The sequence below is a fragment of the Dama dama genome, chromosome 7 (assembly GCF_033118175.1).
Source record: "Dama dama isolate Ldn47 chromosome 7, ASM3311817v1, whole genome shotgun sequence".
NCBI lineage: Eukaryota > Metazoa > Chordata > Mammalia > Artiodactyla > Cervidae > Dama > Dama dama.
Genome location: NC_083687.1, coordinates 36308877 through 36334889, shown reverse-complemented (window position 1 = coordinate 36334889; position 26013 = coordinate 36308877). Strand labels below are relative to the sequence as shown.

Below are 26013 nucleotides of genomic sequence, written 5' to 3'. Positions count from 1 at the left end.
CAAAGGAACGTCAACAAAATCAAATGGCAATTTATAGATTGACAGAAGGTATTTCCAAATCATATATTTAAGTTCAGTTCAGTTCAGTCGTTCAGTCGTTTCCGACTCTTTGCGACCCCATGAATCGCAGCATGCCAGGCCTCCCTGTCCATCACCAGCTCTCGGAGTTTACTCAAACTCATGTCCATCAAGTCAGTGATGCCATCCAGCCATCTCATCCTCTGTTGTCCCCTTCTCCTCCTGCCCCCATATATTTGATAAGAGCTTAACATCCAAAAATACATGAGACATACAACTCAAGGGCAACAAAGACCAAATAATCCACATTTTTAAAGGCGCTTAAGAAAATTAAGAGTTTCAATAAACCTGAAGATTAGACTGCAGATGAGAGACACTGCAAGGTTTTCCATCTAGAACAACAAAAGCTTGTGCCTTCTTGGTATTACTTCATTCATCTCCACTCATTTGTTTGACAATTACAGTTCAAAGTGTACATTCTTCAGTGAATAGAATTCACCCCACACTGAGCTATAATATGTACTAAGAACAGCCACACTGGGGAAACAAACAAACTATTATTTGTATATCTCTATGAGACCTATAAAAGGCAAGGTAATCTCCAGAGTTTACCACTCCATTGTTTTCTATATTTCATTTCAAAATTGAGCCACTAAGTAAGGAAAATGAGTTAAGAGACCTCAATGATATATATAGAGAGAATCAGTTTCAAATGGGAGCATTAATGGATTATAATTTGGAGGTAATTTATTACTAGTGTTGTAACTGTAGTCCTATTGATTCTCTAATGCATCAGGGTAATACTTCATTATAAATATTAATACCAACATAGGGACACATACCACTAAAGTGATAGTGAATAGAGAAAGACATAGAATATAGTAGGCAAGAAGTGAAAGTATGGGAAGTCAGCAATGGTAGTAATGTAAAGGGCAGTATTGCCTTGAGAGGAAGGAAGGTTCTCAGAGTTTCTTGAAACACCAAGAATGAGCCAGATGTGAGGAATTAGCTTAATTTGTAAACCAGAAACTCTGCCAGAAGAAATTTCAGTTCATAAAAATATTACAATGTTATAACCCACAATTTAGACAGATAATAGGGTAGGGTAGGGTATATAGACATTTAAATTCTCCATTGCTTAGTGCATCAGGCACTCAAGGACCACCCTCACTGACGTCTGTATCTATTGCTCAACCTACAGGTACCACCATGGAGAAAGCTATAGCTCTACTCCACTGGTAGTTGAACCCTACTTTTATGGCCTCATGGCTTTCCTTAAGAAGCATTCAATGCAGCAGATTTCCTCCATCCCATCGAATCTGGCTGACTCCCCACGGTCAACAGGAGTGCTCGTCCTGGGATCATTCCGCAATCCCCATGGCCTCAGCTCCCAGCTTCCATGGACATCAGTGGACTTACAATCCTGTCCGAGGTATGAAAGGCAGCAGCATGGCTTGTCTATGTTGTTCTCACTCTGTTCAGACGGTCACAGGTTAGTTAGTTCACTCCCCAACACTTCAAATGACTTCCCCATTCCAGTGGATGGCCATGGATGCGGGGATCTCTCCCCTGCCCTTCAGCTCCCTCAGCCCCAGGTGCAGGCTGGTCCCACTTGCTCTCCTCCTTCTTTCCCCTTCATCCTTGTCCCTTCTCTCCTTTGTCCTACCGAGTTCTGTGTGGCTCCTGATATTCCTCCTCTGGAGTCAGGGCAACCCGCCAGTATTCACCTGGTCTTCTGAGAGAACTGCTGCGTCTTTAGACATTCTTGATGCATCAGTGGAGAGAGGTGTACCCCACTCCCAACTACCGCTCCGTCATCTTGTCCACCCCCATTTGTGAATGTATTAGAAATGAGTTTCCCTTTCTTTTAAGTATCATTGCCATCACCACACATGTTTAACTTTTGCTTTTTGAGGAAAACACATGTAAGTTCCACTCTCTTCAGTTGAGTCAGTCATTCAGTTGTGTCCGACTCTTTTGACCCCATGGACTACGGCAACACAGGCTTCCCTGTCCATAACCAACATCCAGAGCTTGATCAATCTCATTATTAGATCTCATGATTAGATCATGACTCTCAAATATTATAATCTCAGATCAGTTCAGTTCAGTAACTCTTTCGGGTCTGAGTCTTTGCGACCCCATGAATCGTAGCATGCCAGGCCTCCCTGTCCATCACAAATTCACGGAGTTTACTCAAACTAATGTTGATCCAGTCAGTGATGCCATCCAGCCATCTCATCCTCTGTCGTCCCCTTCTCCTCCTGCCCCCCATCCCTCCCATCATCAGAGTCTTTTTCAATGAGTCAACTTTTTGTGTGAGGTGGCCAAAGTATTGGAGTTTCAGCTTTAGCATCAGTCCTTCCAATGAGCACACAGGACTGAGCTCCTTTAGGATGGTCTTGTTGGATCTCTTTGCAGTCCAAGGGACTCTAAAGAGTCGTTGCCAACGCCACAGTTCAAAAGCATAAATTTTTTAGGGCTCAGCTTTCTTTACCGTCCAACTCTCACATCCATACACGACCACTGGAAAAACCATAGCCGTTGGCAAAGTAATGTCTCTGCTCTTAAACATGCTATCTAATTTGGTAATAACTTTCCTTCCAAGGAGTAAGCATCTTTTAATTTCATGGCTGCAATCTGCATCTGTAGTGATTTTGGAGCCCCAGGAACAAACTCTGACACTGTTTCCACTGTTTTCCCCATCTATTTCCAATGAAGTGATGGAACCAGATACCGTGATCTTAGTTTTCTGAATGTTGAACTTAAAGCCCACTTTTTCACTCTCCTCTTTCACTTTCATCAAGAGGCTTTTTAGTTCCTCTACACTTTCTGCAACAAGGGTGGTGTCATCTGCATATCAGAGGTTACTTATATTTCTCCTGGCAATCTTGATTCCAGGTTGTGCTTCTCCAGCCCAGCGTTTTTCATGATATACTCTGCATATAAGTTAAATAAGCAGGGTGACAATATACAGCCTTGATGTACTCCTTTTCCCATCTGGAACCAGTCTGTTGGTCCATGTCCAATTCTAACTGTTGCGTCCTGACCTGCATACGGATTTCTCAGGAAGCAAGTCTGGTGGTCTGGTATTCCCATCTCTTTCAGAATTTTCCACAGTTTATTGTGATCCACACAGTCAACAGGTTTGGCATAGTCAATAAAGCAGAAGTAGACGTTTTTCTGGAACTCTCTTGCTTTTTCGATGTTCCAGCAGATGTTGGCAATTTGATCTCTGGTTCCTCTGCCTTTTCTAAAACCAGCTTGAACATCTGGAAGTTCATGGTTCACGTATTGCTGAAGCCTGGATTTCAGAATTTTGAGCATTACTTTCCTAGCGTGTGAGCTGAGTGCAATTATGCCATAGTTTGAGCAGTCTTTGGGATTGCCTTTCCTTGGGAATTGCACTGAAAATTTACTTTTTCAAGTCCTGTGGCCACTGCTGATTTTTCCAAATTTGCTGGCATATTGAGTGCAGTACTTTCACAGTATCATCTTTCAGGATTTGAAATAGCTCAACTGGAATTCCATCACATCCACTAACTTTGTTCCTAGTGATGCTTCCTAAGGCCCACTTGACTTCACATTTCAGGATGTCGGGATCTACGTGAATGACCACACCATTGTGATTATCTGGGTCATGAAGATCTTTTTTGTACAGTTCTTCTGTGTATTCTTGCCACCTCTTCTCTGCATCTTCTGCTTCTTTTAGGTCTATACCATTTCTCTGCTTTATTGAACCCATCTTTGCCTGAAATGTTCCCTTGGTATCTCTCATTTTCTTGAAGTGATCTCTTGTCTTTCCCATTCTGTTTTCCTCTATTTCTTTGCATTGATCGCTACAGAAGGCTTTCTTATCTCTCCTTGCTATTCTTTGGAACTCTGCATTGAAATGGGAATATCTTTCCATTTCTCCTTTGCTTTTCACTTCTCTTCTTTTCACAGCTATTTGTAAGGTCTCCTCAAACAACTATTTTGCCTTTTGCTTTTCTTTTCCATGAGGATGGTCTTGATCCCTGTCTCTTTTACAATGTCATGAACCTCCGTCCATAGTTTATCAGCACTCTATCAGATCTAGTTCCTTAAATCTATTTCTCACTTCTCCTGTATAGTCATAAGGGACTTGATTTAGGTCATACCTGAATGGTCTAGTGATTTTCCCTACTTTCTTCAATTTAAGTCTGAATTTGGCCATAAGGAGTTCATTATTGTTCTGCCCGTATTCCGAGTCCCTGGTCGGGAAAGAAGACTCCTAGAAACAATGCAACTTGCAATAGGGGAATTTATTACTGACTCGAGCCAGGGCCCCCCTACCCTCACCAAGTGTGTGAGGACAAAAAGGCCCCGAGCCCCAGTTCCTTCGGGTATTTATTAGGTCAAAAAAAGCAGCAGGTAGTTGGCGCAAGCGGATTGGTTACACAGTAGGTAGTTGGCGCAAGCGGATTGGTTACACAGTTGCAAGGTAATTTTTGTTGGCCCAACGTGGGACTTTCAGCTTTCCCCTGATAGGTTCCCTTTTTTCTGGCTAGGCATATGTTGATTGGCTGGCTCCAGGAGGCCTGATAATTATGTTACCCCGGGAAACCAGGCCTAGTCCTAATCTAGGCTGCCTGTCATGGCGTTAGCCATGACAGCCTCACATTTCCCCCCTGTCTTTGTACTTTTGTAGAGGAATCTTTCTCTTCACCCTGTGAAATTGACTGATATTGTTGTCTCAATACCATAGTTTGGATGGTATTTAGGCGCTCCCTAATAAATGAGACCAGACGGTTTAAAATGCATGGACCAAAGGTCAGTAACAATATTAATATTATGAGTGGACCCAGGAGGGTGGAAATCAAAGTGGTCAAGCAGGGGGAGCGCTGAAACCAAGATTCAAACCAGCCTTGTTGGGCTTCTCGTTTTCTCTTCTGCTGAGCTACTCCTTCTCTTACTTTCTGGAGAGATTTTTGTACCACACCTGAATGGTTAGTATAGAAACAGCATTCTTCTCCCAGTGCTGCACATAATCCCCCTTGTTGCAGAAACAACAAATCTAAACCTCTCCTATTCTGTAACACTACTTCAGCCAAGGAGCTCAAGGATTCTTGGAGGTGTGAAATGGACTTCTTGAATTGCTCAATATCTTCATCTATTGCAGCCCTTAGTTCATTATACTGTTTATCTTGCAATGTTAAGGCTGCAATCCCACTTCCCATTCCTATAGCACCCAATAGGGCTGCTAAAGTCAGGGCAGTGACTGGTTCTCGTTTTACCCTATATTGACCCGATGGGTCTAACCTTGGTTGCAGCTCTTCCTTTGAGTAATAGTTTAGCTGGGGGATCAGGTGGACTAGGACACAGAAATCTTGGGAGGCATTAAGTGCTGCCTTATGGACACACGGGGTTATTCCGGCAGAGCAAGCCCACCACCCGTTTTCTTGCGGAAGTACCCACTGGTGAGTAGAATTGGGGTGGCTAGTCCTAGGGACTGAATTATTATTACATATTTGTTGATAAGTCTTAGGGATAGTTCCTATACAGGTGCCTATGCCCGTAATGGAGCCTACTGTCAACCGGCCTGACCCAGGTTGTTGCTGCCATCTGCAGGCCGAGACATCAGAGGTCACATTGAATCTTGAAGAAAAGGCAACCGCCTCATAATAGGGAGGCCTAATATTATAGCAAAGCCGTCAACCATTTGTTAAGTCTGTATGAGAGGCATTTAGGGTGAGATAAGCTGAGGAGATCATTTTCATAAGGGGTTCTGTTGGTGGGGACATGTTAACCTTGGGGGGTCCCATGGTGCGTGAAGTCGATCTATTAGCCTGACTTTGGTTCTGGGAGGGAGGCTTTGGGGTTGTTCCCTCGTTTGGTCCTAAGGCTACTTTGGGTGCCAAATAGAGTGGTCCCAGTTTTAATTTAAGCTCGAACCGGAATCCTGTGTCATAGCCAGTCTTGTAAAGACGGAGGCCCCAAGCTCGACCAATATCCCACCTGGTAAGTTTCTTTCCTTTGTCTGTGAATTTGATCTGTAATGGGAAACATTGCCTGGGTTTGGATGATACTCCCTTAGTTGGACATTTCTGGGAATTCGGGGGTGATTTTACCTGAATGAGGTCCTTGTCGGAGTTAGTGAGCCAATGGACTGTTCCCATGGTTTCGCAACCCCAAGCGGCACAATAAAAAGAGTCAACTCCCCCACATTTTTCAATTTGGTTCCAAACCCTTCCTCCCTCCGAGCAGACATAGACAGGCACCTGTTCGTAGTACTATGGGCCTTTTCACTCACAGTTACGGGTGAACAGACCGAAAGAGCCATGGGCAAAGAACTTGGTCAGTTGGTGGGGACCAAACCCATTACCGTCAGCCGCCAGCACGCACAAATCAAAGGTCAGTATTGGCCACCATGTCCCTTTGGGGGCCACGTTGGAGCTCGAATTAAGCACTTTTCCAGTCTCAGGATTGTAGATCACCCAAGTCAGATTAGCTGGCTGATGGAGGTTGTGGCTGGTTGCTCCTGGGCCGATGAAAACTGTTATCAACAGGAGGGTTAAGAGGGCTCTCGTCGTATGAGTTTCAGTTTCAAAGGGTTTGATGGGTGAGGTCTTGTCGATCATTTTGCTTGCGCCTTCTCCTGTTCTTCCGGGGTGGTTTGCCACACGTGACTGCAGTGAACCCAGGGCCCGATCCCGTCGACCTTAACAGCAGTAGGAGTGGTAAGGAGAACAGCATAAGGGCCTTTCTATTTAGGTTCTAATGCTTTAGATTGGTGTCATTTTACCCAAACCGAATCACCTGGGCCAATATTATGTGAGGGGATGGTTCCCTTGCTTGTTCCCTCATGTACCTCTCGAATTAATTTCCAAACATGGCTATGCATCTTACTTAATGCCATCAGTGATTGCTGGAATTGTCCCCAGGTAGGGCTTGGTAGGCATTTTCTCTTGAATATAGGACACACAGGAGGGGGGTCTTCCATACAGAATCTCAAAAGGGGTAAGATTCAGCTTATAAGGGGTGTTACGCGCTCAAAAGAGCATGAAGGGAAGGAGGGTCACCAAGTCCCTGCCAGTCTCTATTGCCAACTTTCTCAAAGTTTCTTTTAGGGTCCAATTCATTCTTTCAACCTGTCCTGAGCTCTGGGGATTATATTCACAATGTAACTTCCATTTTGTCCCCAGAGCTTGGGCCAGCCCTTGTACAATCTGACTCACAAAGGCAGGTCCGTTATCAGAGCCCATAGTCACTGGCAGCCTGTACCTAGCCACTATCGCCTCTAAGATCTTTTTAGCAACCACTGAACCACTGTTGCTGTCTCTCCCTTAGTGGGGAAGGCTTCTACCCATCCCAAGAAGGTATCTACCAGAACCAACAGATAGCGATACCCGTACTTGCCTGGTCTTACCTCAGTGAAATCTATCTCCCAGTGTTGCCCTGGCTCTTTTCCTCGGTACCTCGTTCCAGTGTGCTGCCTTTTTCCTGTCTTCATCAGCTGGCACACTTTGCAAGCCTGGATTATCTCTCGCACAGTTGCATTTTGTCAAGGGAACCTCAGGCAGGCTCTCTGGAGAAGTGTCAAGATCTTTTTCTCCCCCAAGTGTGTAGTTGTGTGCAGGTGTTCACATAGGTGACGACCCAGGATGGCAGGCAATATCAGGTTGTTGTTTTGATCTCGGTACCATCTATTTTTGTCATCCTTCTGGAGGGTGGTATCATCGTTGATCCAAACGAGGTCAGGGAGGGACTAGTCGGGGACTGGCGGCAGAGCCCCATACCAGGGGGTGGAAGTCCCACGGCTAATATGGGGGCGGCGTAGTCCCGGCTGGCCGCTTCTCGAGCAGCCGCATCAGCAGCCCGATTGCCCCGTGCCCTAGGGTCTTCTCCTTTCTGGTGACCGTGGACATGTACAATTGCTACTGCCCGGGGCAGTTGAACAGCTTTCAGGATCCTGCGGATCTCGGGCAAATTCTTGACTTTTTTTCCCTCTGCTGTTCTAAATCCCCTTTCCTGGTATATCGGACCTTGAATATGGACAGTGCTAAAAGCATATCGGCTGTCCATAAAAATGGCGACTCTCTTCCCTTTTGCTTGTTCCAGAGCCTGTATTAGGGCAATCAACTCTGCTTTTTGTGCAGACGTGTTTGGGGGAAGTGTCTCAGCCCATATTGTCTGTCCTGAATCATCAACTATATCGGCTCCCACCTTCCTTTGTCCATCTTTTACATAGCTGCTCCCATCAGTGAACCATACTAGCTCACTGTTGTTTAGCGGCACATCAGTTAAGTCTTTTCGAGCCGCCAGGGCCTCAGCCAGTATCTCACTGCAATCATGGAGAGGGTGGTCCTTCTCTGGGTTAGGTAGAAGCGTGGCTGGATTCAGGAAGCAAGGGGTCTGAAAACGCACCCGTGGGGCATCAAGCAGCAGGGCCTGGTAATGTGTCAAACGGGCATTGGAGATCCACTTACCCGGCGGCTGCTTTAGAACCCCTTCGATGTCGTGGGGGGTGTAAACCCAGAGTTGCTGTCCATACGTCAACTTGTCGGCGTTGCGGACAAGGAGGGCAGTGGCTGCAATAATGTGGAGGCAAGGGGGCCATCCAGAGGCCACCGGGTTTAATTGCTTTGAAAGGTATGCTACCGGCCACCTCCATGGTCCCCATTGTTGCATCAAGACCCCCTTTCCTATTCCTTGCTATTCATCTACAAACAGCTGGAATGGCTTATTTGGGTTAGGCAGGGCAAGGGCTGGGGCTTCTAGTAGGGCCCGTCTGAGTGTCTGGAAAGCCTGTTTCATTGGCTCAGTTCAAGTCCAGTTTGGGGTCTCTTTACTTCCCTCATACAAGGGCCAGGCCTTCTCAGCAAATCCCATGATCCACAGCCTACAATATCCAACAGTCCCCCAAAACTCTCTTACCTGGTGGGGGGTCTTGGGCTCTGGTATCTGCAATATTGTTTCCTTCATGGCCTGAGTTAGCCACCTTTGCCCCTGCCTGATCTTATACCCCAAATAGGTGACCTCTTGCCGGGATATTTGCTCCTTCTTTGCACTAGCATGATACCCCAAGGTGCCTAGAGTCTATAAGAGGTCACCGGTGGCATGGCTGCATGCCTCCTCTGTGGTTCCAGCCAACATAAGGTCATCTACATATTGCAGCAGGATGACCTCTGGGTGGCGAGTCTGATATTCATAGAGGTCTTTACTCAAAGCCTCATTAAACAAGGTACGGGAGTTTTTGAACCCTTGTGGGAGGCGGGTCCAAGTTAGTTGTACTGCTGGTTGGCCTTTCCCCTCAGTCCACTCAAAGGCAAATATTTCCTGGCTCTGGGCCACCAGGGGTAGGCTGAAAAAAGCATCTTTCAAGTCCAACACAGTGTACCAAGTGTACTCAGGCAGCAGACTGCTCAGGAAGGTATACGGGTTGGGGACAGTAGGGTGTATGTCACTCACCCGCTTGTTGACTTCTCGTAGGTCCTGGGCAGGTCTGTAATCCGTACTCCCTGGCTTCTTCACCGGTAGTAACGGGGTGCTCCAAGGGGATTGGCACCGCTTGAGAATTCTGGCATCCATGAGCCGTCGAATGTGGGGAGTGATCCCCCATAGAGCCTCCTGGCTCATAGGGTATTGCCTCACCCTCACAGGAGTCACCTCGGCTTTTAGTTCGATGACGACTGGATGTCTCTGTTTAGCCAGTCCCATTCCTGCTGTTTCTGCCCATGCCAACGGGTATTTATGGACCCACGTTGCATATCTGGTGCTATAACCTCTGAGGGCTTAGGCACAAAAAGTCTGTATTCATCTCTTAAAGCTAGAGACAAGACACGTATCGGCTGTCCAAGTCCATCCGTGACTGACATTCCCCCAGGGTCAAAATGGATCTGAGCATTAACTTTAGTCAACAAGTCCCATCCAAGTAGAGGGGCTGGGCATTCTGGTATCACCAAAAACGAGTGGGACACCTGGTGGGTCTCCAGGTTTACTTTCTGTTCCGTGGTCCAACAATATCTTTTTGTCCCCATGGCTCCCTGCACCAAGCTGGTTTTTTTAGACATTGGTCCCAGTTTTTGATTTAAAACAGAGTGTTGGGCGCCAGTGTCCACCATGAAGCCAACGGGTTTCCCCTCCACATGTATGGTTACCCAGGACTCGGGGAGGGGTGCCGAGTCTTGACTCCCCTAGTCACTGTCTTCCCCCGCATATAGAACTCGAGTTCCAGGGGAAATTCTCTCTCTCTGGGTTGTTCCTCTCTTCGGGTCTCTCTTAGGGCACTCATTTTTACAGTGCCCCCGTTCTTTGCAGTAAGCACACTGATCTTTCTTTAGGGCCTGCCTTTTTGGTCTCTCTGTTTCTCCCATCTGGGTGCCTCGAGGCTCCCTCAATTCTCTTCCGGCCTTCATCCCCGCAAAAAGAATCTTGGCTAGCTCTCTCTGGTTCTTCCGGGTTTCCTTCACCCTATGTTCCCTATCTTCTTTCCTGATCTTCTCAGCTAGTTCCTTTTCCTCCCAACAAAGTCTTTCCTCCCTTTCTTCTGGGGTCTCCCTATTATTAAATACCTTTTCAGCTACTTTCAGTAAGTCTTGTATTGTCTGTTCTCCTAACCCCTCTATATTTTATAATTTCCTCTTAATATCTGGGGCTGCTTGATTCACAAACGCTAGTAGAACTGCAGCGCGTGATTCCTCAGCCTGGGGGTCCATGGGTGTATATTGCCTAAAGGCTGCCATTAGCCTCTCTAGGAAGGCTGACGGGCTCTCAGTGGGCTCTTGCCTTATTAAATTTACCTTCGCCAAATTTGTTGGCTTCCTAGCTGTGGCCCGCAGGCCAGCCATTAGAGTCTGGCGGTACACTGGGAGATGCTCCCTACCTTCCACTCGCTCAAAATCCCAGCTAGGCCGCAACAGAGGAAACCCTTCGTCCACAAGATGAGGCTGGGTGGTTGGTCTCCCGTCGACCCCCAGGACCAGTTTCCGCGCCTCTGCCAGGATTCACTCCCCTTCTTCTGTGGTGAAGAGCACCTGCAACAGCTGCTGACAATCATCCCAGGTGGGGTTATGAGTGAACAAAATGAAACCTAAGAGGTTAATGAGGCCTTGGGGTTTCTCCGAAAAAGGAGGATTTTGGGTTTTCCAATTATACAGATCACTCGTGGAAAAGGGCCAATACTGATAGGTTCGCTCTCCGTCCGGGTTAGCTGGTCCCACCCGGACGGGGAGTGCCTGTATAGTAGGTGAAGGTAACTCTGGGTCCCCATGATCCTGCTCACCCCTATTTCCTCTATTCCTTCTCTGGGTTCGGGATTCCCTTATCCCTTCTGATTCATCGGGGTGGGGGGGGGGCTCTTTCCCCCGGGGAAACCTGCAATGGAGAAGGGACATATGGCGGGGGCCTAATTTCCTTCTCCAAGTTAATCAGGTTCCGGTCCGAGGATTCCTGCAAGACCGGTTTTGGGCCCTTATTCTTCTTGGCTTCCTCTGGGGGAGTGGGAGTTTCCATAACCAGGGCCTGTACATTAGGAGAATCAGGGAGTTTGTGAACAAAAGGTTTTAACCATTTGGGCGGATCTTCTACTAGATCTTGCCAGACTATAACATATGGGACTTGGCTCGGGTGGCCCCAGGGATCAGGAGCCATAACTTTCTCTTTCACCACCCAAATAATAGAAGGTTGAAAAGTTCCCTCTGGAGGCCATCCAACTTGGAAGGCGGGCCACTCTGCAGAGCAAAAGGTTATTAATTTACTCTTTGTAGCCAGTAGCAACAGATCATATGCTCTAGCCCTGACATCCGAGAAATGATCAGTCATGAGAGAGAGTGGGGTGGATTCTCCTTGCCCCATAACGAGAGTCAGAAGAAAGTCACCGAGAATTACCACCAAAAAAATCCTATCGGGAGTGGTGGCGGCCAGGAGGTTGGGCTTGTGGTATGCTTCGTGGAACTATTTGAGTGCCTTAGTCGTTTCATGGAAGATTTCTTGCTGGGGGCGGGCACCCTAAATATTTCTAGCCCGTTCCATGACCCCCTTATCCTTTCATGGGAGTCTTCCAGTGGCAGGCACCCTATCATCTCTTAAGCTCCTGTCCCGTGCCCACACAGATGGGTTTTTATTTGGCAAGATTCTCGGTTTGGAATACAAGAAAAAAGAAAAGAGTTTCACCCTCTCAGGCTCCCGTTACTGGGGCTGACTTGTTGGGAGGCCTTCAGAATCCGCCAGGGAATAGCCCTGGCCGGGACTCGTCAGTTGCTCCGACAACTGTCTGCCCATTTACTGAAACTCTCAGAGACAGAAATGAGGAAGTAGACAATGAAACAACGAGACAGGAGACAATGCCGGCAGTTATACAGAAAAACACACAGACAGACACACATCGGCTGACAACACAGATCCTCTGGAACCAGGGTCACCTTACCGAATGGCATCCACTGTTCCCCAGATTCAGGCTTAGGAGAGGAGGTCTCCTTCCTGCGGAGCTGGCTGCCTTCCAGTGCACTCACTGGCCTCGGCCTCATGCCAGCCGGAACGGCGAATCTGTTCCCTCATGGAAAGTTTTCCCTCACGCCAGACACCTTCCTGCCTTTTAGCAGGGCCTCAGATTTACTCTGGTCTTTTTGCGCCAGACACCTTCCTGCTTCACAGCAGGGCCCCGGATTTACTCTGGTCTTTCTGCACCAGACACCTTCCTGCTTCACAGCAGGGCCCAGATTTACTATGGGCTTTTCTAGACCTGCCTGAGCACCGGTGCTATTACCTGTCCTTTTTCCCCTTTGTTCCAAAGAGCGTTCTTCCCTGGTCAAGGGATCCCAGACGAGCCCCCAAATGTTCTGCCCGTAGTCCGAGTCCCCGGTCGGGAAAGAAGACTCCTAGAAACAATGCAACTTGCAATAGGGGAATTTATTACTGACTCGAGCCAGGGCCCCCCCGCCCTCCCCAAGTGTGTGAGGACAAAAAGGCCCTGAGCTCCAGTTCTCTCAGGTATTTATTAGGTCAAAAAAAGCAGCAGGTAGTTGGCGCAAGCGGATTGGTTACACAGTAGGTAGTTGGCGCAAGCGGATTGGTTACACAGTTGCAAGGTAATTTTTGTTGGTCCAACGTGGGGCTTTCAGCTTTCCCCTGATAGGTTCCCTTTTTTCTGGCTAGGCATATGTTGATTGGCTGGCTCCAGGAGGCCTGATAATTATGTTACCCTGGGAAACCAGGCCTAGTCCTAATCTAGGCTGCCTGTCATGGTGTTAGCCATGACAGCCTCACAATTATCTGAGTCTCAGTCAGCTCCTGGTCTTGTTTTTGCTGACTGTACAGAGCTTCTCCATCTTTGGCCGCAAAGAATATAATCAATCTGAATTCAGTTTCAACCATCTGGTGTTGTCCATGTGTAGAGTCTTCTCTTGTGTTGCTGGAAGAAGGTGTTTGCTATGACCAGTGGTTTCTCTAGGGAAAACTCTATTAGCCTTTGCCCTGCTTCATTCATACTCCAAGGCCAAATGTGTCTGTTACTCCAGGTGTTTTTTGACTTCCTACTTTTGCTTTCCAGTCCCCTAGAATGAAAAAGACATCTTTCTCTGGGTGTTAGTCCTAAAAGGTCTTGTAGGTCTTCATAGCACTGTTCAACTTCAGCTTCTTCAGGGTTACTGGTTGGGGAATAGTCTTGAATTATCATGATTTTGAATGGATTGCCTTGGAAATAAAAGAGATCATACTGTCATTTTTTAGTTTGCCACCAAGTAGTGCATTTTGAACTCTTTTGTTGACCAAGACGGCTACTGCATTTCTTCTAAGGGATTTCTGCCCACAGTAGTAGATATAATGGTCATCTGAGTTAATTTTGCCCATTCCAGTCCATTTTAGTTCACTGATTCCTAGAATGTCGACATTCACCTTTGCCATCTCCTGTTTGACCACTTCCAATTTGCCTTGGTTCATGGACCTTACATTCCAGGTTCCTATGCAATATTGCTCTTTATAGCATCAGACCTTGCTTCTATCACTAGTCCCATCCTCAAATGGGTATTGTTTTTTCTTTGGCTCCATCCTTTCATTCTTTCTGGAGTTATTTCTCCACTGATCTCCAGTAGCATATTGGGCACCTTCTGACCTGCAGAGATCCTCTTTCAGTATCCTATCATTTTTCCTTTTCATACTGTTCATGAGGTTCTCAAGGCAAGAATACTGAAGTGGATTGCCATTCCCTTCTCTAGTGGACCACATTCTGTCAGACCTCTCCACCATGACCCATCAGTCTTCAGTGGCCCCACACTGCATGGCTTAGTTTCATTAAGTTAGAGAAGAGTGTGGACCGTGTGATCAGATTGTCTAATTTTCTGTGATTATGGTTTCAGTGTGTCTGCCCTTTGATGCTCACTCGCAACACCTACCGTCTTACTTGGGTTTCTCTTACCTTGGATGTGGGATATCTCTTTATGGCTGCTCTAGCAAAGCACAGCCACTGCTCCTTATCTTGGACCAGGGGAATCTCCTCATGGCCGCCCCTTCTGACCTTGAACGTGGAGTACCTCCTCTTGGGCCAGCCGCCACTCCTTGGCCGTGGGATTGGTCCTCTTGGCTGCAGCCCATGACTTTGGCGTAGGGTAGCTCCTCTCTGCTGCCGTCCCTGACCTCGGAAGTGGAATAGCTCCCCTCAGCCACCGCCTCTGACCTCAGACCTGAGGTAGATCCTCTCGGCCGCTCCTATACCATTGCAGCCTGGTGCTCTCGGTCACCACTCCTGGCCTTGGGCGAGGGGCTGCTCCTCACGGCCACGCTTCTGCACAGTCCATCATGCAAAATCCAGAGTCAGGGTTGGGACATTCTAGGGACTGAGGAAGCATTGGTTTCTAGAGGTTTGCTCAGCACACTTCCTTCTGCATCCTCTTCTGATGACAGAGCCTGTTGTTGATGGGTCTAAATTAGAATCTCAGAACGTATTAATTTTTTATACATGAGAATATGTAACCTTTAAAAATCTCTCCCTATTTCTCCTACCCTCGAGTCTTTGGCAATCATTTTTCTACTCTGAGTTCCATCTGTTTTTTTTTTTAATACCTTATAATTGCAATCATATAGTATTTTTCTTCCTCTGACTTAGTTAACTTAGCATAATGCCCTCCAGTTTCATCCAAGCAGTCACAAATGGAAGGACTTCTTTCTTTTTCTAATGGCTAAATAATATTTACCTATATATGTCACATCACATTGTTTTAATCCACTCACCTGTTGAAAGATACTCAGTTTGTTCCTATACCAAGGCTACTGTGAATAATGCTGCAATGAACTTGGGAATACAGATTTCTCTTTGAGACAATGATTTATTTTCCCTTGACTATATATCCAGTAGTGGGATAATGGTTCACATAACAGTTCTCTTTTAACTTTCTTGAGGAACCACCAGAACATTTTTCCATGACGGTTGCACTGGTACACATCCCTACAAACAGTGTATCAGTTCAGTTCAGTTCAGTCACTCAGTCGTGTCCGAGTCTTTGTGACCCCATGCATCGCAACACGCCAGGCCTCCCTGGCCATCAAGACCTCCCGGAGTTTACTCAGACTCATGCCCATCGAGTCGGTGATGCCATCCAAGCATCTCATCCTCTGTCATCCCCTTCTCCTCCTGCCCCCTATCCTTCCCAGCATTAGGTTCTTTTCCAATGAGTCAACTCTTCGCATGAGGTGGCCAAAGTATTGGAGTTTCAGCTTCAACATCAGTCCTTCCAAGAACACCCAGGACGGATCTCCTTTAGGATGGACTGGTTGGATCTCCTTGCAATCCAAGGGAGTCTCAAGAATCTTCTGCAACACCACAGTTCAAAAGCATCAATTCTTTGGTGCTCAGCTTTCTTCACAGTCCAACCCTCACATCCCTACATGACCACTGCAAAAACCATAGCCTTGACCAGACGGACCTTTGTTGGCAAAGTAGTGTCTCTGCTTTTTAATATGCTATCTAGGTTGGTCATGACTTTCCTTCCAAGGAGTAAGCATCTTTTAATTTCATAGCTGCAATCACCATCTGCAGTGATTTTGGAGCCCCCAAAAATAAAGTCTGACACGGTTTCCACTGTCTGCCCTTCTATTTCCCATGAGGTGACGGGACCAGATGTCATAATCTTAGTTTTCTGAATGTTAAGCTTTAAGCCAACTTTTTCACTCTCCTCTTTCACTTTCATCAAGAGGCTTTTTAGTTCCTCTTCACTTTCTGCCATAAGGGTCCCTTTTTCTCTATATCCTCAATAACATTTGTCATTTCTTACTTTTTTGGCACTAGCCATTCACACAGTTATGTGGTGATAACTCTTGTGCTTTTGATCTGCATTTCCTTTGATTATTAGTGATGCTGAACATCTTGTCATATACCTCTTGATCATCTATATGTCGTATTTGTGGGAAAATGTCTAGTCTTTAAAGATGTAGCATACATAATGTTTACTATATTCCGATATACGAAACTCAGTTGCCTACCTGTATATCAACAACGAACTCTCAGAAAGTGGAATAAAGAAAACAATCTCATTTACTATTGCATCACAAAAAGATAAAACACTTAGAAATAAACTTAAGCAAGGTATTGAAAGATTTTATGCAAAACCTTTAAGACATTGATAAGAGAAATTTAAAAAGCATTAAAAATATGTAAAGTTAGGTGGTCATTTCAATGTGTTTCTTGAGGTAGGATTTGTATTACTTTAAACTTCCCTCTTAGAAGTGCTTATGTTGAATCATATAGGTTTTAGATCACCATGTTTTCATTGTTCTTTCTTTCTAGGGCTGTTTCAATTTCCTTTATTTCTTCACTAACATGTTCATTATTTAGAAATGGTTTGTTTAATCTCCATGTGTTTTTGGTCTTTAAATTTGTTTTTTTTTGTTTGTTTGTTTGTTTGTTTGTTTTTAATTCCTATAGTCGTTATCTAGTCTCACAATGTTGTGTTCAGAGAAAATGCTTGATAAAATTTCAATTTCCTTAAATTTACTGAGGTTTGAAGATGAGAAAAATGTTCCACGTTCACCTGAGAAGAAAGTGTATTCTGCATTTGGATGGAATGTGCTGAAGATATCTATTAGGTCTGTTTGCTCTAATAGTTCCCTTTAGGCTTATGTTTCCTTATTTATTTTCTGTTTTGATGATCTATCCATTGGTAGAGGTGGGGTGTTAACACGCCCTACTATTACTGTGTTACTCTCAATTTCCCGTTTTATGTCAGTTAGTGTTCACCTTATGTATGGAAGTGCTCCTATGTTGGGTACATAAATATTTAAAATTGTTTTGTCTTTTTCTTGGACTGATCCCTTAATCATTTTGCAGTGTCCTTCTTTATCCCTTGTAATAGATTTTATTTTAAGGTCTATTTTTTCTGACATGAAAATTGCCAATCTGGTTTTCTTTGGATTTCCATTTGCATGGAATATCTTTTACCGTCCTCTCACTTACAGTCTGTATGAGTCTCTAGGACTGAAGTGGGCCTCTTGTAGACAGCATATATAAGGGTCTTATTTTTGTATCCATTCAGCCACTTTGTGTCTTTTGGTAAGAATGGGAGAAGATAATACCAAATAAAACAACTGATAAAGGACTGCTTTCCGGAATACAAGTAGCTCAAACAAGTCAGTCATCAAAAGAAAAGGCAAGAGCTGAAAAAATAAACTAGTGAGACCACATCAAACTCAAAATCTTCTGCATAGTAAAAGAAGCCTTCAAGAAAATGAAATGGCAAACTATGGAATGAAAAAAAAATTGCAAATCACATATTTTGTAAGGGCTTCATATCCAGGTATATATAAGAGACTCATGCAACTCAGTAGTAGAAGAAATCAAACAACCCAAATTATTAAATGGGCAAGGAAGAATAAAATTTTTGAAAATTTTTAAGATTAGACAATAGATGACAGACACTGTAAGTTTTTCCTTCCAAAACAGAAGCCTGTGTCTTCCTGACAGTGCTTTCTTTATTTCCAGTCTCCTGTTTGGTGACTGCACTTCACAGTATGCATCCTTTACTCAATAGCAATTACAAAGTGCTAAGAATAGCCCCACTAACTATAAAAAACTAATAATTACATACTTAACCTCTGGGCATCAAAAATCCAAGGTGATTTTCAGAATTTTCCACTCCATTGTTTTCTACTTTCTGTTTCAAAATTGAAACACCTAGTAAGGTCAAGTGAGTAGGGGACTTCAAAAATACATGGATAGTAAGTCATTTAAAACTGGGAGCATTACTGGATTAAAATGTTGGGGGAATGTATTATTACTAATACTATTGTAATTTTATTCCCTTTAATTCTCTGGTATACTAGGTTGATATTTATTTAAAATAATAATACAGCCACTATGGAGAACAGGGTGGAGATTCCTTCAAACACTGGAAATAGAAGTGCCATATGACTGAGCAATCCCACTACTATGCATACACACCGAGGAAAACAGAACTGAATGAGACACGTGTACCCCAATGTTCATCACAGCACTGTTTATAATAGCCAGCACATGGAAGCAGCGTAGATGTCCATCAGCAGACAAATGTCTAAGAAAGCTGTGGTACATATACACAATACACATATACTCATACTCAGCCATGGAAAATAATACTTTTGAATCAGTTCTAATGAAGTAGATGAAATGGAACCTATTATACAGAGTGAAGTAAGCCAGAAAGAAAAACACCAATACAGTATACTAATGCATATATATGGATTTTAGAAAGATGTTATCACATGTGACATGAATGGCCAGTCCAGTTTCGATGCATGATACAGGATGCTCGGGGCTGGTCCACTGGGATAAGCCAGAGGGATGGGATGGGGAGGGAGGTGGGGGGGGGGGTCAGGAAGGGGAACACATGTACACCCATGGCGGATTCCTGTCAATGTATGGCAAATCCACTAAAATAATGTAAAGTAATTAGCCTCCAATTAAAATTAACAAAATGAAATAAACAAGTAATACCAACATAGAGACACTTAGTACTCGAGTTACAGTAGATTGAGAAAGACAAAGCTTATGAGGCAGATTAGCAATGGCATCAAAAGAAGGGTCAGTATTGCCTAGAAAGAAAGCAAATTCTCTAATTTTTTGGAGACAACACAAACAAGCCAGGTGGGAGCCAACCAGCTTAAGCTGTATACCAGAAACATCACCAGAAGGAAAATGAAGTTCATAAAAGTATGCTGATGCTAAACACCAAAATCCAGACAGTAAGGAAATACGGTAGGGTATACGTAGATACTGAAAACTACTCAGAGAGGTAGACATGGAAGGAGATACACTAATGAGCACCAGAAAAATCAAAGCACAATAGGGTCTGAAAAGTCAATCGTAAAGAGACTTGGCACTCTGATCAAAAGAATAAGAGAATCAAATTAGAAAAAACCAAAATAGAAAGACTTGTGCACATGATAGAACCAGAGAATGCTCAGGAGAGAAAGTTTCGGACCTAGTGGACCAGCGAACAGAAGCCTCCAGCATCAGGAACAGAAACCCTGGGCAGGACTCATGACTGTGCGCTCTGGGAACGGCCTCAGTTTCCAAGTTGGGGCACTATACCGCCTAAAGGTGAACGCAGACAAGGACTATAGCTTGCTGTGACACTGAGTCACAGACGATAGTGTTTGTTAGCTTACTTTTCTCATTCAACTACAAAGTTAATGAATCAGTAATCAATGATAACTGACACCATCAGTTTCCAGTCAGAGTATACATCTGAACCTGATATATGATCCCAAAAAACATTTTTATACTTAAATTTATTGATGTTTAATTGAAGGGTAATTGCTTTACAATACTGTACTGCTTTCGGCTCCTTTTCACCACCCCAACTACTACAGCACCAACTCCTGCTCAGACCAACAGGGAAAGAGAAGGCTTCCCTCCACAGGACGGATTTGATAACCTCAGGTGACTAGATCATCTCAGCGTGGCTCATGTTTTTATTTAAGGAGGGTCCTGCCTGCTCCTGCTGCTGGTCATGTCAAATCTGCTCCTGTGCCAAGGCAACTTATGCCCTTCCTGCAGTCCTGACACCCCCCTGAGTTCCCTTACAGACCTGCTTATCGATTCTGCCTGGCTGACCCACAACTTCCATAACCTTTCCACAATAATGTTCAAAGAGTTTGTAAGTACTGTGGTGGTGGTGGTTCAGTAGCTAAATCATGTCCGTCACTTGCGACCCCATGGACTGTAGCCCGCCAGGCTCTCGAAAGGAAATTTCACATAAGTGACTGGCCTATACTATCCTTTAAACAAGAAGGCTGCAATAACATACTCTCTAGGTACAAGATGTCATCAGTTCATAAGATGGTGAAATCGAAAAAAGGATGAGTTTTGTGAAATCTCAAAGATTCCTAAGAAGTGCGATGATTTTTTCAATTTCCTTTCATTCATTTTCTTTTTTCAACATTTCCAAAATAAATGAATTTGTATTTGTCAGCCAGGAATGCCATAAGAGAATACAATAGACTCAGTGGAATAAACATCAGAAATTTATTTCCTCACAGTTCTGGGGGCTTGAAGTCCCAGATCAGGGGACCAGCAAGGTGAGGTTCTGGTAGGAATTTTTTCTTCCCAGGATGGCTTCTCCGTGCATCCTCACAGAGGGTGGTGGGTGGGGAAGAGAGACAGAGGAAAGGACACACAAACACAGAGACAGAAGAGAAAATTCTCTGGTGTTTCACTTCATGGAGACACTAAACCTATTGGATGAGTGTTCCATCCTAAGAGCTCATTTAACATTAATATCTCCTGCATTAGCAGGAATGTTCTTTATTACTACCGTCTCTGGGAAGCACCAACTATTGGTACATATGTACTATATTTGGTACAAACATTAAAAAAAAAAAAAGGATAATAATAAACAGAGAAGAGAAAAGGTTAAACTTAGAAGAGTTAGATATAAAATCATTTTTATAGAGACAATGTATAGAAAAAGTAGGAACAGAATGAATTTGAAATTTTGGGAAACCCCACTGTTAAAAAAATTACACATCTATCAAGCATATAAATGTTCTTATAATGGTTTCATTTTAAGAACTGAATGCCCAACAACCCTAACTAATTGCCTGATCATTTTTAGGATGAAAAATATGCCCAGGGCAAACAGTACCATATCAATGCCACCAACAGCTGCCACACTGATCCCCTCCAGGCTCCTGAAGAAAGAGAAGAAGCCCAACAGATGAACGTGAGTCTTTCACCTGGGTTTTTCACCAAATCAATGAGACAGTACGTAGGTTACCAGGCTTCAGACTATTAGAGGTCATGGTACCTGTACATGCAGAAAAAGGTGGAGGAACTGTAAGCCATTGAAGAGAAATTATATTATGCAGTTGATGAAGCCTAAGGGATAACTGAAGATCTGTAGTAGCAAAACCAAGAACAGATTTATAAATTGTCCATGCACACAACTTTAGTTCAACCAATGCATTCGACACAGGATAGCAGCTATTATTCTGTATGAAAACAGGAAATGAATGGGAACTTCCATGTGTAAAATATAAGACTGCAAAATTCATGAATATGGAAGAAACACACCCCAGTCTTGAGTACTCCCTGACACTAGTGACGCCTACTTGGGAGTCCTATACCACACCCCTCGAGTATCACGTCTGCCTTTCTAGGTTCTCCTGATTCTGCTTCTACTTCTCTGATACCTCCCTCATTCATCATTCTCAATCATTCCTCCGTCACCTTTCATTCTTAATTTGCAAGTCTCCCCCACAATGGCCCATAAAACATTGCTTTGCTTTTCATGGCCACAACAATTGCCTCTGTTCTGAGGGCAAAACTGTTTACATATCAAGCCTCAATCATTTATGGCAGCTCTAAATGTTGACCATTATAATCTCTCCTTTCTGATTTCCTGCATTATCCCTCGTCCTAACATTATTTAATATATTTTCACATGCATCCCCCCTTAAAATTCTATCCTCTCTCTCTACAACCTTCTTAGTGATATCAGCATTCTTTTGCTCTGTTAAGCTCATTAATAATGAGGATGATCAAGTAAAGGAAAAAGGTCAAAGAGCAAGAAGATGAGGGATTTTTCAATAACCTTGAATTTATAGTTTATTCAGAGTTACTACAGGGCCATACATTTTACTAAGCACTTTATGTGCATTATTATATTTAGTCCTATTCAGTTCTATGTTCTTTACCACTAAAACAGTTCATGGATGTAAAGAAATCAAGCATATTAAATAGAGATATTCAGCCCCCAGGATTTTCATGCTCAATTCTACTAGTAGTAGTGAACAAGGGGGAAAACCCTCCATTGTGAATCCCACTGATGCTGTTACTAAAGACAACACTGTGCCTTTCTGTCCGGACACCTGTCAACAAGACAGACTCTTCTGATACCAGCATGGGGGCTGGTGTTGCGATCAACTGAGGAAAGAAAGCCTGTTTAGGAATGTCACATCTTCCTCCTTGTCTCTTTGTTGTAATATCATAAAACATATTACCAATCAAAAATCAATATGAATGACTCATCTGATTCATTAATACGAAAGAATCACTTGGTGACAATGATGTGGGTACAGGTAGAATGCCTCTTTCCTGGGTCAGGTAATGCAGGTACATACTGACTTGTCAAAAAAATACTTAGATTTCTCTCACACAAATGTACAAACATAAAAGAACTCACTGAGTGGTGGTCGAATTTCAGAGGAAAAAAGAAAATTCTTCATGTTATAAATTAGAACACATCAGAATTAGTTTCTAAAATAACCTAGATTTTTAATAATTCAGTGAAGTGTGAACTAATAACTTATACTTTTGCAACTTTTACTTCCTTCAAAAATCTCTGCATTCACATAGAAATAACCAGAAGTTTTTTCTAAGTCAGCTGCTCTGAGCGAAGATCATATGTTACCAATACCACTGAATTATGATTATTTTAATGAGACCGTTTCTTATTGCTTAGAATGAAGACCTTAGTACGTTGATACTCAGCTTACTGTACACCTGGAATAAACCTCTGCATCATCTAGTCACCGAGCTGCAGAGGTTGAAAGAAGTCTCACAGGCTATCCTATCAAGCGCCATAGAGAATAAGAAAATGTCAGAGAAACTTCAAGCATTCATAGCACGTCAATTCAGACAGGTGAGCATCCTGCAGAGGGCTTTCTTGCTTTGTTCATGAATAAAAGAGGTGACCTCTGTAATGCATAAGGAGTTTTGAAATATCTCAGTTTGTAAGAAAAAGATTCATGTCTTCTATATGCTAGACTGCTACTACATAAAGCAGGAGCCTAGTCATTCATAGAGATAGAGTCTACTGTAAAGGAATCAGAATTTCACTGCAATTTTTGATATGTGCAGCCTTCCCTGTATTGCACATAATTCCACCAAAAGCTTGCCTCTTCCTGGGCACAGGTGGTTGAAATATTATCAAGATTCAGAGAACTAGAGAACAGAATTTGCAAGCTCAGCATTTTCCTCAAAGTATTCCAGGACATCTGCTCTTGAAGTCCACTTGTCTTCTTTCTCTGTTCTCCTCAAATCAAAGATGAGAGTGGGAAGGAAGAAAAGAGAAAGTTAAAGCTAATCTTGAATTATGTTTCTACTTTTTAGATTCCTAATTGTTTTCTCATAGGCTAGCTCCAAAATTCAAATCTAGAATGTTTTATACTTGTATGTGTTCCCCAAATCTTAATTTGATAATTAGAAGCAAAAAAGATAAGTAAGTACTAATAAAACGCAATGACTAAGAAGTCATTATCTTTTCGGTATTCAGATTATTGTTCCAACCTATCTGAAGATACTCAAGAGTCGCATTGTCTGGTCATTCTCATCCCTGGCATCCCGCAATGAAGAGAGGCGTCTTTCTGAATTTTATAAACTGTTCAAGTGCCTAAGCAGGGATTCACGTAAAGTTGACATTTACACCAAGATCCTGGCATGCCGAATTCGCAAAACTTGCTAAATCCACATCCATCCCATCCAGCTCTGAGATGGTCATAATGATCTATCCCATAGCAAGCTCCTGTGAAATTTACAGCTTTTTAATGCATGCTCTGTGAAATGGTCTTCTCTTAAAAAAATAAACACAGACTCTTTAGAGATGTCAAAATCTAAAAGGGCAATTTGTTAACATTTCTTATATTCATTTAATAGAAAATCAAAAGAAAATCCATGCCTACAATTGAAAGAATGAAGCTCCTATTAAATTTAGTCACAAATAGAAGCTAGCATTATGAAGAAGGCCATTAAGAGATTATTTAAGAATCACAGCCAATTATTCTGTGTCAAGTTATTAGAATCAAAGAATTAGACAATTGTTCATGGTTCTGGTCATGCTACCAAAAAGACTGAATTCTCAGGTTACTGAATGGAAACAAACAAATGAAGAACCTTTGAAGTTCACTGACCTTATAGATTAGTAAATCACATGTCATGGATACAATGAGGACTTAAACTGAGGTTTAAAAAAATCTCTATTTTCCAGAAGCAGGCCTTCAAGTTGTGGAGAGAGAGAGGGTGATATAAACACACAAATTGCTATATTACATGATAGCATGAAGAAGAATAAGATATGATGTCAACACAGTGCTACAGTAGATTGAAGTAAAGCTAGGAGCCATCTGAGGGTGTCATAGGAGTCACGAAAATGGTATGGCTTTATGATGGAGTTTTGAAAGGTTGATGGGATATTGATGCACAAAAATAGGAAAACAGTATATCTTCATTTCATTTAGGATCGTCTTATGAAGTAAGGATCTCCGACATCCTAGATCCAGGCAACTGAGATAGTAATACGTATAGCATTATAAGGTATCAGTGAATAATTAAGTTTGACAAAAACACAAGAAATGTTCATTGTTTACCATACATGCTGTATCTCTCATGATTATGCTCCCATGATATGCTGTATATATTATTGTAGGGTTAGAATGGAGAAATGCTTGTATGGATTTTCATGCATTAGGGAGAAACATATATGCCAAAATAGAGAGTTTGTCTTTATTCTACAAAGCAACAGGAAACCAAGACCATTTAGTCCAAGAGAGCAGTATGTCCAGAATTAGAAAAGAGAAACTTTAATGTGGATTGAGAAGTTGGGGCAGTTGGGGCTGGTAGAGGGAAAGAAAGAGACCAGAAAAAGCTGGGAATATTATGACATGAAAAATCAAAGAGGGCTCTGCCAGGTGATAAGACACAAAGGATGTGAGAGATACAGGAAATGAAATAGACCTTGACCACATGCAAGGAATGAGGCAGACATAAGAGTCAAAAAAGGCATCCAACAATATGGGAGTGGTTGAGTCAATAAATGACTGAAAAGTAGAAAGAAGGGAGGAGAAAAATTAAGATTTTATCCAAAAGCACCTGAGCTCTATTTTCCTGTATTTCATCAACTTAGTATCAAAAATCAACAAAACATGTTAAGCTTCTGCAGCAAATGATAGAAATAAGTACTCTACAGAACCTCTGCTAGACCCTGTGGAATACCAGAACCAAATCTCGAACCACCCAGTGATAACAAGCAGTAGTCACTAGTCATTTTTAACACTTAAATAAGACATAGATTGTAAAGCATAGATGATGAATGGAAATAAATTGGAAACAACACATTTCTTTACAGAGCCAGCCTAAACAAAACCTAAAACTTAACCAAAATAGAGGTGATGGTCCCCTTATTCATGTGTCCATTTTCTCCAAGAGTTCCTCATTCCTTTTTGCCTGAATCCTCCATTGTTTACTAACCCTTCATTGCCTTACTCTCAGCAGATGGTCAGCTAATCACTAATCAAATAAATAATTAAACAGTGTTCATGCTTCAGATATATTTGTATTGATGGACTCTTCAAACTGAAAAGCTTTCTAATGCCCTGAAACTAAAATACTAATACTGGAAAGAATCCTTCCTAGCCTCTTTCCAAAATGCCTTCAGTTCAATTCAATTCAGTCGGTCAGTCATATCTGACTCATTGCAACCCCATGAATCACAGCATGCCAGGCCTCCCTTTCCATCAGCAACTCCCAGAGTTTACTCAAACTCATGCCCATCGAGTCAGTGATGCCATCCATCC

General features: G+C 43.2%; 1 protein-coding gene across 1 annotated transcript; it reads left to right on the top strand.

The window, feature by feature from the left end:
* The first annotated feature begins 1275 nt into the window (after positions 1–1275).
* LOC133059162 (chorionic somatomammotropin hormone 2-like) lies at positions 1276–23906 on the top strand. The gene is made up of 5 exons (XM_061146194.1): positions 1276–1450; positions 19927–20099; positions 21057–21164; positions 22905–23084; positions 23718–23906. The coding sequence occupies exons 1-5, from the start codon at positions 1276–1278 to the stop codon at positions 23904–23906; spliced, it is 825 nt and encodes a 274-aa protein (XP_061002177.1).
* The last annotated feature ends 2107 nt before the right edge of the window (positions 23907–26013 follow it).